Genomic DNA, 12,346 nt, shown 5'->3' with positions numbered 1-12,346 from the left:
GATTTGTAGGGCAATTCAAAGTCAGCAGCACCAGTTTTTAGGGACTAGAAAAATTGGTGGTGGTGGGGGTGGGGTCAGGGTTGTGGGATGGGACAGGAGAGCAGTGGACAGAACCTTTATCTGTAAAACTGGGTATTGCTCTAAATTGTTCATTGTAGTGATCATTTGTTGGGTACCGGCTCTCATGGTGCTTTGCCTTCATTATCACCTCCTGTGTTCTGGGCATCACATGAGGCCCAGAGGGGTTACATGATTTGCCCCAATTGGGCACCTTGGCTGTGCCCTGCTGATCCCCAGATACCCTCTCACAGCACCTTTCTCAACTCTTAATGTTCGTGTTCTGCTCTCACTGTCAGTTGTTAAATCTCAAAGGCATGAGGGCCCACGGTCCAAGTGTGGATGTGGAGCTGCAAGACAGAGTCGTGGGAACTGCAAGCCCCTTAACCTCGTCCGACCTGGTTTCCTCCCTCCTCTGAGCACAAGGACGATGATCTGTGCCCTGTCTGCCTCCCAGGGCTGCCGGGCGGCCTGTAAGGGATGCAGTCGCCCCACACAAAGCCTCACAGCCACTAAGTGGCCTGAGCCACAGCCGTGTTGCTCCCCAGCCTTAAGGAGAAAGGCGGCCAGGGCTTTGCGAGGTTCCGGGGGCCCGCCCTGTGGCTGAAGCGCCACCTTGTGGCTGAAGAGCATACTGGCTTCCCCGGAGTCGGGAAATGGCTCCAGTCCCGTTTATCCGGGATCCAGATTAGGAAAACGTCCCCTACATTCCTGGCATCAGACAGATCTGGTTCCTTGAGGTGAAATTGTTTAACCAAGTGCGCTGCAAGCTTCTTGGCAGACAAGTTCCTCCCCGGGACAGCAAAGCCAGGAATCTGGTCGATTTAATAACTCCTAAAAAGTGTCACCAGAGGAAGGGCTGCTTCTTCTCCAAGGCGAGTTTTCCAGCAGGGCGCAGGGCAGGCTGCCATGCAATGAAGAGATGGAGGCTGGTGCAACCGGTCTGGCTTTGTGTTTCCCAATGTTGTATTTATGTAATCCTTTTGGTCAAGTGTCGCTAAATGTTCTGTCCCTAAACCTCCTCATGCTGTTGCCTCCACGGACTGCAGATGACTGCCCGCTTTTTCATGCTTTCTTACCCGTCATTTTCTTTCTGTCGGCCACTAGCTAAGGAGCACATACGGCGTAATCGGCAGAGTCGGACCTTTTTGGTGGAGAATGTCATAGGAGAAATCTGGTCCGAGCTGGAGGAAGGTAGCGTCCTTGAATGTCCTTTGCCCTTGCTGGATTTCTTCTGTATTGCTGGCAAAAATGCATTCCTGTTGGTTCCTTTGGCACGTGCGGAAAATGTTCAGAATCAGGTGGTTTTTAAAGACCACCCACCCAAGGAGAGCTCTTTCGGAGCTATAACTTTGCATGTTATAAAACCATACAGACTCTTTAGAAGAAAAGTGGGAATTGGAAGTTACCCCAGTCCCGGGGTAAGTCTTGTGTTAAATGGCAGGTCATTTTACTGCGCTATAAACCTTGGCAGGAAGTTGTCCGCTTGTACGTGCCAGGGATGCAGCCGCGTGTCACAGGAAAGCTTCCGTCTTACAGATCCACTCATCCGGGTTCTTTACCATCCATGCTAACTGGCAGTCCTGGGCAGACATTACTGCATTCTCTTCAGTCACGAAGAACTTGGCTGTGAAGCTAATTTGCAAAACCATCATGCTAATGAGAAGGGTTGACGGGTGTTGTTGGGTATACCAAGTCGTCACCCCCCCCCCCAGCTTGTCTCACGATGGGGCCGACAAGCGGTCTGTGTAAAAGATGGCTGTCTTTGTCCCAGGTGACAAGTATGTGGTCGTGGACAGTGGCGGGGGCACCGTAGACCTGACTGTCCATCAGATACGGTTACCGGAGGGACATCTGAAAGAACTGTATAAAGCAACAGGTGAGCCCCTGCATGGCTGATTTTCTCATTCCTGAGCCTTTTCTCTCATGTCAGGTTTCTCTTGGTACTTCCTTCTCTTCGGTTGCTACCAGCATGTGGGATTCTAGGCCCGAGAGCGTTCCTGTGTGGAACTGAGGAGCAGAATGCAGTTAAATGTTCTTTAAAACACAAACCACCGTAACTTGGGTTTTGGCATAAAATGAGCCTGTTTTAGATCCTGGACAGGGGAATCTTTTTCTGAAAGTTCTGGAAGGATCTGATTGTCACCTGTGATCTCGTGCTCTGGTTAAGCTTTCTAGGGAGGTCTCGGGACACCCGGTCTTGGATCAAAGTTGCCAAAGCAAGCGACAGGCTCTCTCCCTCGGTGGGGGTGGGATGATGAGTCATTAACAGATCATGGGGTCTAGGTGGGCCTGTTGATTTTCAGACCCTGTCCTTAGATTTCTTGGGTGGGAGTACTGTGTTGCTCCTACTTATTTATATGTATCCATTTTATTTAAAATGAAAGTGATTTTGTGGGGTGTCTGGCTGGCTCAGTTGGTAGAGCATGCGACTCTCCATCTCAGGGTTGTGAGTTTGAGCCCCATGTTGGGTATAGTGATGCCTTAAAAATAAAATCTTTAAAAAAATAAAATAAATTACATTACATTTTATTTTATTTTTTAAAGATTTTATCTATTTCACAGAGAGAGACACAGCGAGAGAGGGAACACAAGCAGGGGGAGTGGGAGAGGGAGAAGCAGGCTTCCCGCGGAGCAGGGAGCCCGAGGCGGGGCTCCATCCCAGGACCCTGGGATCGTGACCTGAGCCGAAGGCAGACGCTTAACAACTGAGCCACCCAGGTGCCCCAAAATGTAATTGAATTTAAATAGCTTGTTGACAGGTGATTCTGTAGGAAAAAGTTTCTCCACCCAGAAGAAGAACCTAAGGGTTTTAAAGACTAAGTAAAAATTTAGAGCTGAAATCTCTTTGCCAACCGGGTCTAAGTCACGCTACTTGGTGTTTCGGAGAAGAACACAGGGTAGGCTGTTTCTCAGAGTTTGGATTCAGTTTCTGGCAGTTTCTAACACGGCGGGGGGGCTCTCCTTTTGTTCTTGACCCAGGTGGACCCTATGGATCCTTAGGAGTAGATTATGAATTTGAAAAACTTCTGTGTAAAATATTCGGAGAGGATTTTATCGAACAATTCAAAATCAAGCGTCCCGCGGCCTGGGTTGACTTAATGATTGCATTTGAGTCTCGTAAAAGGGCAGCAGCCCCGGACCGAACAAACCCACTGAACATCACCCTGCCCTTCTCCTTCATTGACTACTACAAGAAGTTCCGCGGGCACAGCGTGGAGCATGCCTTGAGGAAGAGCAAGTGAGTCGGACTCACCTATGGCTTAGGTCATTCTAGAGGGTGGGTCATGTTGATGGGAGGGAAGAAGGGTGTGTGGACTCTGACTTCCAGTCCTACAGAGAAGCTGTGTGACCCGGGGCAAGTGACTCATCTTCTCCGTTCCTCAGTTTTGCATCTGGAAAATGGAGATGATGTTTCCACTTACCCCAAAGTGTTGTTGTGAGGATGAAGTGAATTCCTTATGTTAGGCACTTAGCACAATGCCCAGGACCTGGAAAGTACTATTTTTGTGTTAGCTTTTATTATGTACTAATAATTATAAGCTTTGTGAGAGCAGGGAATTTTGTGTGTTTTGTACCAGTATCTACAACAGATTCTGGTACAGACATAGCAGGTGCTCAGTAGATATTTGTTGAATGAATCCCGTGGGATTCTGGGTTTCCTGCTAGTCTGAGTCTCTTGGCTGCAGGCAAGTGTTTGTAGTTCAGCTTGTTGCAAAATGAACATTTGGAAGCTGTTTTAAAGCTGAATTACAAAATTAATAGACAAAAATCATAGGTTTCTCAAAGTCTTTTTAGAGTGGAAAATTTCAAACATTTCCTGGGCAAAATGAACTTCATTATTCAGCTTCAACAACTGTCAGTTCCCGGCCAACCTAAATCCTCGCGTAACCTCCCCCAAGCATTTTAAAGCAAATCTGATCATCATCTAATCCATAAATATGTCAGTATGTATCTTTAAGGGGGATAAATTTAAAATCATAACCCTGACACTGTTATCACGATCACACTTAAAATGAGTCATTCTTCAATGTCCTCAATACCCAGTTAACATTAAAATTTCTCCCATTGTCTTGTAATTTTTTTCAGTTTGCATTAATATCCAAAAGATGGCTATACACAGCAATTTTCTGATCTGCCTCTGCCCCTACGTCCCACTTAATATATAGGTCCCCCCTCTTGTGTTTTTCCTTATGGTTTATGAGATGATAAAGCTGATTGCCCCATAGTGTTTCTTCCAGTCTGGCGTTTTTGCTCATTGCACGCCCACGTAACATGTTCGGCCCCCTGGTATTTTCTTACAAATTGGCAGATTGAGCTGGAGATTTGGTCAGAGTCAAGTTTAAGTTTTTGGCAAGCCTACTACATGGGCGGGGGGCGGGTAGTATTTCCCCCTTGCTTCATGTCAGGGAGCACGTGCTGTTTGCTGGTTGCTTCTTTTGAGATGCTAGCAGCCTTGGAGGGTTGTTGCCTAGGTCCGTTATGCTAAGGAGTGGCCCCTCAGTCTCTCACTCCTTCTGCATTTGTTAGCTAGCATGCTTCTGGAGAGAGAAACTCTTCTCCTCAGTGGTTTGGTTGCCCTGAAGTACAGTTCATATAGGAAAGACATGACAAATGCTTGGTTCTTTCATTTATAAATTTTTTGTAAAAAAATATTGTTGATTTCCTGGCATTCTCCTAAGTGACAAATGCATTTTTTTTTCTTTTGTGGGGACTCAAGGGGAGTATCATTAAGACTTCATGGATATAGGCATATTCAATGTATTTTAAACCATGGCGGCTGTATCCTGATTTAGAGTCAAAATGCCCCATCTTGGCCAGTAGGAGCCTCTTCAGATTGGCTCCTGAGTCCCATTGATACGACGTTTTGGTCTGACTTCTGGTTAAAGAAGATGCTCCTGGCTCGTTTTGTATATTCCCCATCCCAGACCTGCAATCAACCATTTCTCTAAAAAGCGTGGGTTCTGTTTAAGGGAAACAAAATAGATATGATTTTAGCTCTTCTTGCCCTTGGAGCAGGGTCGTGGCCAGATTCTTACCAGGCTCATGTTCTGTCTGTCCACCAGCCCCCCTCCAGAGGTGCTTGCTCCGAGTTGAACCCCAAGTCCTGCTCACACAATTCTGGGGCCGGTCCGCTCTCCTTCTGGAGAGACTGGCCACAGCCAGCCACCGGGTCATTCCACACCATCCCACATTGTCCTTTGGCCAAGGCCACAGAAAGACTGCCTGGCCGGGGAGCCCTGGCAGCATCTAGAATGTGATGCTAGGAAGCAGCTGGTGTGTGCTTTGCTTCAGGGACAGAGACACCATTCGCTTGGCCTCTTTGAACTTGAGAATGGGTGGGGTACGTGCTGCAGTAAACAGTCCCTGGCGCTCCTTTAGTGCCAGAAAGTTTCCAAAGTGTTTTCACAGACGTGGTATGTAACTTCATCTTCACAACAACCCCTGCGAGGGAGGGTAAGACAAGTTGTACTATCCTTGATTTCCAGACAAGAGACTGGGGCTCAGAGAAAATGCAGCCCAACTTGCCCCAAAGTCCCGCAGCCTCTCAGTGGTGGAGGCCATCCTGGAGCCTCGTGATCCTGACTCCCTGTCCAGTGCTCTTTCTGTTCCATGCCATTGCTTTGGACGTTCTGCGCCTTTGACAGAGAAGGGGGCATCCTGGTAGGCTTAGGCTCGACAAGGTCGTGGGACAGGTGCCTGGAGGGCTGAAGGAAGTGCACCTGAGCACCCAGGCTTGTAGCCTTATGCAGCAGCACAGTGGTCACGTCACACGAGCCTTTAATGGACTCGAATTGGACTATTGTGCCATTAAAAAATGTCATTCAAACGAGAAAGATCCCTTTAATTCTTGCCCTATATTTTGCACTAGACTTCGGCTTCCACCATCCCAAGGGCCACACCCCAAAGCAAAGAGAAACAGAAGAGGCTGTGTCTTAGCTTTTGAGCCCCTAAGGGTCCAGGTTCTGGCAGTTGAGGATATTTCCAAGGACTTTCGAACCCTTCTGCTCCCTCCCGTGTGACAGCTCTTCCGACAGGGCCCATCTCTGTGCACATAGACTGGGTACCGTTCACACAGTCACTGCTTATTTCTCTCTGTGCCACACCCCCACAGCGTGGATTTTGTGAAGTGGTCCTCACAAGGGATGCTGAGGATGAGTCCAGATGCCATGAATGCTCTTTTTAAGCCAACCATTGACAGCATCATTGAACATCTCCGTAAGTATCAGCCAGGGCTCGGCCACTCAGTAGGGCAGAGCCAGGAATGGGGACTGACTTTTCTAGCATCACTAGCTAGTGTGTGTGAAGTCAGGTTGGCAGGGGGTCTGGGGCTGGGAGCCACAGGTTGGGGCCTGGGCAGGAGCAGACGGGCCTGGGCATGTATGGGGGAGCTTTCTGGGCATAGGCTCTCCAGATCCTTGCCCTCAGGTACTATAAAGCAGCCCAGAGCCTGTCTTCACCTGGGCCTTGAGTTTGACTCCAAAAGTCAGGATGCTGGGAGCTCTGCAGCAATATTCTCCTGGAGTGACAGGGCCTAGGGAATGTATCGTCTTTGCTTTATCAGGATGCAGTAGGAGCCATAATCTCTGCTGGGGAGGAGGGAGAGTTATGTGGACCAAAGAAAGGTCTCCTGTGAGGGGGCAAACAGAATCCGGCCATGCAGTTACTGTGCTACCTCCGTGGCCCTCACTGGGGACACGTGGTAGACTCACTGGGGACCTTTCTCAGGATCCCGGCCCCCCATCCACTTCCCACCCCCACACCTACCAAATCAGAACCCCTTTGAAAACCAAAGGACAGTTTTTAGAACAGCCTGCCTTGACTGACTTAACAGGACCACAGGCTTGGAGAACGTTAGCAGTCTTCATTTACGCCTAACAAATTACTACTTAAAACCAACACCATCTAGCTGTAAAAATGAGTGTCTACTTACCAGCCGCTTTGGTTTTTATTCCTGAGCATACTGGCGTGCAAACCCCTTTCTTTTAAAGACCAGCTCTACAAAAATTCTGCCCAACCAACTCAGCCATGTCTGTTCCCCACGTTCTCAAGGCCACCAGTCCCCCTTGGCGGCTGGCTTTTGGTGACAGAACGCTGTCCCTTCCTCTTCGTTTTCAGGGGACCTGTTTCAGAAGCCCGAGGTGTCCACTGTCAAGTTCCTCTTCCTGGTGGGAGGCTTTGCAGAGGCGCCCCTCCTGCAGCAAGCGGTACAGGCTGCCTTCGGCGACACGTGCCGCATCATCATCCCCCAGGACGTGGGCCTCACCATCCTCAAGGGCGCCGTCCTCTTCGGCCTGGACCCCGCGGTCATCAAGGTGCGCCGGTCGCCGCTCACATACGGGGTGGGCGTGCTGAACCGCTACGTGGAGGGCAAGCACCCACCCGAGAAGCTGCTGGTGAAGGACGGAACTCGCTGGTGCACCGACGTCTTCGATAAGTTCATCTCCGCCGACCAGTCGGTGGCCCTGGGGGAGCTGGTCAAGCGTAGCTACACCCCGGCCAAGCCTTCCCAGCTGGTCATCGTCATCAACATCTACAGCTGTGAGCATGACGAGGTGAGCTTCATCACCGACCCGGGGGTGAAGAAGTGCGGCACGCTCCGCCTGGATCTTACAGGGACCAGCAGCACAGCCGTGCCCGCCCGGAGGGAGATCCAGACCCTCATGCAGTTCGGGGACACAGAGATCAAGGCCACGGCTGTCGACATAGCCACCTCGAAGAGCGTCAAGGTTGGGATTGACTTCTTAAATTACTAACAGGCCCGCCCCGCTGCCTGCGACCCCCGCCCCACCCCTGGACTCTGTTCCCCTGCATCTGCTGACCTCAACCCTGACTGTTCTTTCTCTGTCCTTGACCCTCAGCATTGCCCACCTGAATTTCAGCAGGGAAGATGGGAACGACTAGGGCTAGAAATAATTAGGGATTTTTGAGGGCACACTGGAATCAGAAAAAAACTGTCGGAAATGGAGATTGAGGTTTGGGAATAAGAAATCTGAGGATCCTGGAAGAGCAGCTAGTTTTCATAGGTGCCCAGTGGTGAGACAGCCACCCGACAAGGGAGTCAGTCCGTTCCTGCAGCGGCGATTCAGCTTGCTTTGAACGGATCTCTGTTAGGATGCCCTAATCTATTTGAGACTTCTCTTTTTATGTTTTTTTGGATGGCAGTCAATATAAAATGCTGTCCATCTGCAGTTAATTTCTTTTCATCATCATGTGATTAAAAGCGGTGATTCAGTGGGAGCTGGGAGCATGTGCAGCTGGTGGGAGAGGCCTGCCCACGCTGGGCACTATTTTAGGTTCTCATAATTTCAATTCTGATTAGGTTCAGTGAGGAGTAACTATCGCCTGAGCTAATCTACTAGGATTCGAGTGAGTGGGAGAGCTGATGCCCTCACTTTTAAGCAGGTGAAAGCTGGCTTCGAGCGAAGTGGGTATTTAGGCGCTGCTGACTTATCCCAAATCATATGCTGGGACATCATTCCCCGGGTGCTGGATCCTGATTTCTGAATTCATAAAATAACTCAAGTTAAACCTTAGTAGGCTTCTGTGTGAGGAAATGGGCTTGCAGTTTGCCTTGTTCACATCACCAAGCCCGGGAGTCTGGAACAGCCCCTCACCTCGACAAGCGTCCATTGTTATAAATTAACTCCCTCCTCCCCCTCGTCTCCCAAAGGGTTTTGGCCCCGCATTCCCACATTTCAAGAAGAATACACTGGTGATACATGGGTAGAGAATCTGTACTATGAAATGTTTCACTAAAATCTTCAGTTTTTTAGGCGTAGCTAAAAGGAATTCATAGATTTGTACTTAATGAATTCAGCCAGATCGGTTCAAAGCTGATCTGTGGATCCCCTGGTGAGAACTGCCTGGGTGCCTCTTAAAAGCAGGTTTCTGGATCCTCTTCCTTTTACAAATTGAATTTGGGTCTTGGTGGGGGAGGAGGGGACCGGCATTTGCGTTTTCAGTAGACACCACAGGGGACTGCGGGTCCATGGGAATCTGAGAACTCCTAACTTTAGGTTTTGTTGGAAGCTGAAGCACACACCAGCGCCTGTAGTCTCCCCCTTGGGCAGAGGGATTTTCAAGCGAAGAACTGGGGTCCCACACCCTGCCCTTTGTGAAGGGGGCTGGGGCTCCACCTGGCTTGGGGGTGGCGCTTTTAGCCCTCACAGGAATGGCCTGCCAAGGAGGAAGGTCAGAAGAAAGGGACCCTAAGAACAGAGGAGGAACCAACTGGTGTCTCTGCTGGAACTCATGCCTACCTGAAATCCCTGGAGGCATGCATAACAAACGAAGGGAGGATGAGCTAAGGGACTCACTTCGAAGGCAAGCTGGATTCACAAACCCATTACCGTAGCCAATATGCAGATTCGAAATAGCATTTCCAGTTTCATTTGAACATGTCTTTCCATACCGCCTACTGCAGAATTCCCTGCTAGAATGTGAAACACGAACAAACCGCTGACCAAGAGAACGCTAGTCACACGACTTAACTTTGTAGCCGGATTGCGCGTCCAGGCACAGAGGTGTGTTTGCTAGGGTTCTCTTGCTGCCTGCTCTGCTTCAAAAGCTAAATGTTCTGGGTCTTTCTTTGGTGTTGCCAGCCATACTCTGCAAATAAGACTTCTCAATTTAGTTATAAGTAATATAATTTTATGTACATACGATATTAGAATATTGTACAGAATCTTTATTTCTACAATGTGCTTTGTTAAAAAAAAAACAAAAGGAAAATGCTCTTTGAATTTTGTTGATGACATTGCTGCCTTTAATTTCCCATGGCTTCGTTTTTTAATTGCGCTTACTTATCGATTTGTACCCGATACTAAGCTTATGGACCGTGTATGCGAGACTGAGCAAGAGTCAGAGGTGCAGAGGCTCTGAATACTCTGGAAAAAAAAAAAAAGGGACAACAGCCGGATCAACAGCTTTGTCAGACCTTGCTTCACTCACATCCTTGCCAGAGGCTCACAGTTTATATTGAAAGGAGCATAATCATGTATCGATTCTCCTGCCCAGTCTTTGAGAGCTGAACATTCTGGTTCTGTACGCCACGTGACTGTGCAGGATGACCTACGAAAACCCTCTGCGTCCCTGCAGGGTTGTCAGCTTCTTGTGGGGCAGAGCTGGGTCACTCTGACAGCCAGACGTGGTCCCCATGTGCCGTGTTGTCTGCACAACAGGGTTCCAGGAAGGAATCAAGTAGGGGCACAAATCCAGCTGTTCCACTTGATTAAGTCTAAGTGCGAGTAATTTAGTGAAGTCTATTTTTTTTTTTTTTTTTTTTTGGCTTATGTAAGACCTTTCCCACCTTGCACTGAGGCTGTCTCCTTGTCTGATTTCTCTTTAGCGAGTTGGTTGAACTCTGTGCTGTTGGCAAGCAGGTGATGGAGAGGGGTGATAACTTTACCGGACTTTCTTCTGGCCCCAGAAATGCAGCCCCAGTAGTCGAGCTTCTTAAAGGGAAGCCCCCAATCCATCCCTCCTCTCCCTCCTGCCCCCGGAAATACTCTAGAATGAGAACACTGGATAAATACACGTGGACACATTTTCTAATCTTAGAAAGTTTCTAAAAGGCCTGTTGTCTTGACCATTACTCAGCTGTCCCTGGAGTATTATCTGATGTTCATGTTTTGGAAGCAGACCTGTCAAAGGATCGGCCTTCTAACTGCCCTCTCTGTACACAGCAGACATTAGTAAGTGCTGAATGACAGACAAGTCACGGACAGACAGGAGAGAAGGAACGCGTACAGGCACTCACGCAGAGTGGAAGATTGAGTAAGTCCAGGTTGCAGAGCCTGCCCGCCCCCTCGGATGTTATTTAGATCAAGTTTAGCTTTTAGAGTCTAGGTCTGGTTAATTGCCAGGGTGGCAAAGAATCGCATGCGCCAATATAAACAGGAGTCCAAATGCATTATTAGTCGAAGATCAAATTTCACATTGTAGAGTTGAAGTAGCTGTGAGTAAGCTGCGTATTTATGCTGGGAAATGACTAAGTGGATGACTCGTGTAAAAGGTGTTGTCCATTACGTCACACTTCTCATCTGCTTGGAACATGGAACTTTATTCTAAAATATCAGCCATTGGGGTCTTGTTCACTACAAGATAAAGTCACACTCCACAGAACTTCACAGCTGTTCACAACTTGACGGGATTGTACCTGCAAACTCTGTCTTCACAGACGTCTAATAAAGCAAAAACTGGATCTCGTGTGGCCCAAACTTTTTTTTTTGCACTATGATTTTGTGAATGGAATTATAGATGCATCATTGCTGACTTCCCCCTCTGCCCCATCTCACTCAGATGGAGATTGAGTTTCAGGTCTTTTCTCAAATGTTGCAAGCTTTTTTAAAGTCACTTTCATTCCAACAAGACTGGCTCCTTTGTTTGCTGGGACCCACGGCTCCATCCATGTTCCTGAGCCCCTTTTCCCTCCAAGCTACAGAAAGTGGTCTAGGCAGACAGAAGGCAGAGGAGCCGGGGTGGCTGCTGCACCGCACCCAAATGCAGGTGGTTGAAGACAAAGCGGAAGGGCCGAGGCCTGGTGCCTAGCCCTCCCATCCTAGCAGGCATGGCCGGCTGGCTGCTTCATCTTGAGTTTATTCCAGGCTCTATGCCTGGGTCACCCTCCAGAGCTGGCTGTAGAAGCTTCCGGAGAGTCTATAGTGGAGTCCTAAGGACACTGAAGGGGGCTGGCTCAAAGGGGTTCTTCCTAAGTGGGTAGCTTCACCAGCCTTCATCTGAATTTCAGCTCCCAGGAAGTAGAGGCAGGTAAGGCTGGGAGAAGCAGTGACACAAACAAATCTGTTGGAAAGTAGTGCCCTGGGGTGATCAGGTTTCAGCTGTTTGGAGTACAGGGCCCCACTGGGACTAGCGGTCTGGAAAAGCCCTCATTCCTGCTGTCGGGGTCACTCAGTGGGCATCCTGGTTTCAGTCCAGGGAGATGAAGCCTCAGGCCCCCTGTAGCTCCCATAAAATGAGGATGGTTAGAAAATAGTCTGGCTCCACCTCCCTGGCACCTCCCTCTTCATTTTGGCTCATTGCCCCCTTTCCGTCCCCCTCCCTGTCTCCGCCATCTGAAGACAGAGGGCTGGGGGGGGGGGGGCAGGGGTGTGAAGGGAAGTCACCACCCACACAGGCCTCTCCTTCCCTCCCAGGCTGCTTGCCATCCCCCTGCCAGCCCCTCACACCACCCTGAATCCGGGAGGAAGGCCGGCTGCCAACCCTCTTACCTCCCCTCCCCCGCCCCAGGGTCGACAGCAGAAAAGGCGGCTTTGACCTAGATCCT

General features: G+C 49.3%; 1 protein-coding gene across 6 annotated transcripts in view; it reads left to right on the top strand.

Annotated features, from left to right (window-relative positions):
* HSPA12A (heat shock protein family A (Hsp70) member 12A) overlaps positions 1–11,463 on the top strand; it is a 155,759-nt gene extending 144,296 nt beyond the window's left edge. For 3 of the 6 annotated variants that reach the window (XM_027595945.2, XM_027595946.2, XM_027595950.2), the window contains 5 exons: positions 1,165–1,251; positions 1,832–1,936; positions 3,040–3,298; positions 6,173–6,276; positions 7,177–7,844. In XM_027595945.2, the coding sequence (XP_027451746.1) occupies positions 1,165–1,251; positions 1,832–1,936; positions 3,040–3,298; positions 6,173–6,276; positions 7,177–7,814 (1,193 nt within the window). In that variant the 3' untranslated portion in view covers positions 7,815–7,844. Of the gene's footprint in view, positions 1–1,164; positions 1,252–1,831; positions 1,937–3,039; positions 3,299–6,172; positions 6,277–7,176 lie in introns of all 6 variants that reach the window. The other 3 variants (XM_027595949.2, XM_027595947.2, XM_027595948.2) reach the window with 2 other exon arrangements.
* Positions 11,464–12,346: the final 883 nt, after the last annotated feature.

This window comes from Zalophus californianus, chromosome 15 (assembly GCF_009762305.2).
Source record: "Zalophus californianus isolate mZalCal1 chromosome 15, mZalCal1.pri.v2, whole genome shotgun sequence".
NCBI classification, from domain to species: Eukaryota; Metazoa; Chordata; class Mammalia; order Carnivora; family Otariidae; genus Zalophus; species Zalophus californianus.
This window is presented reverse-complemented; position numbering and strand designations above follow the sequence as displayed.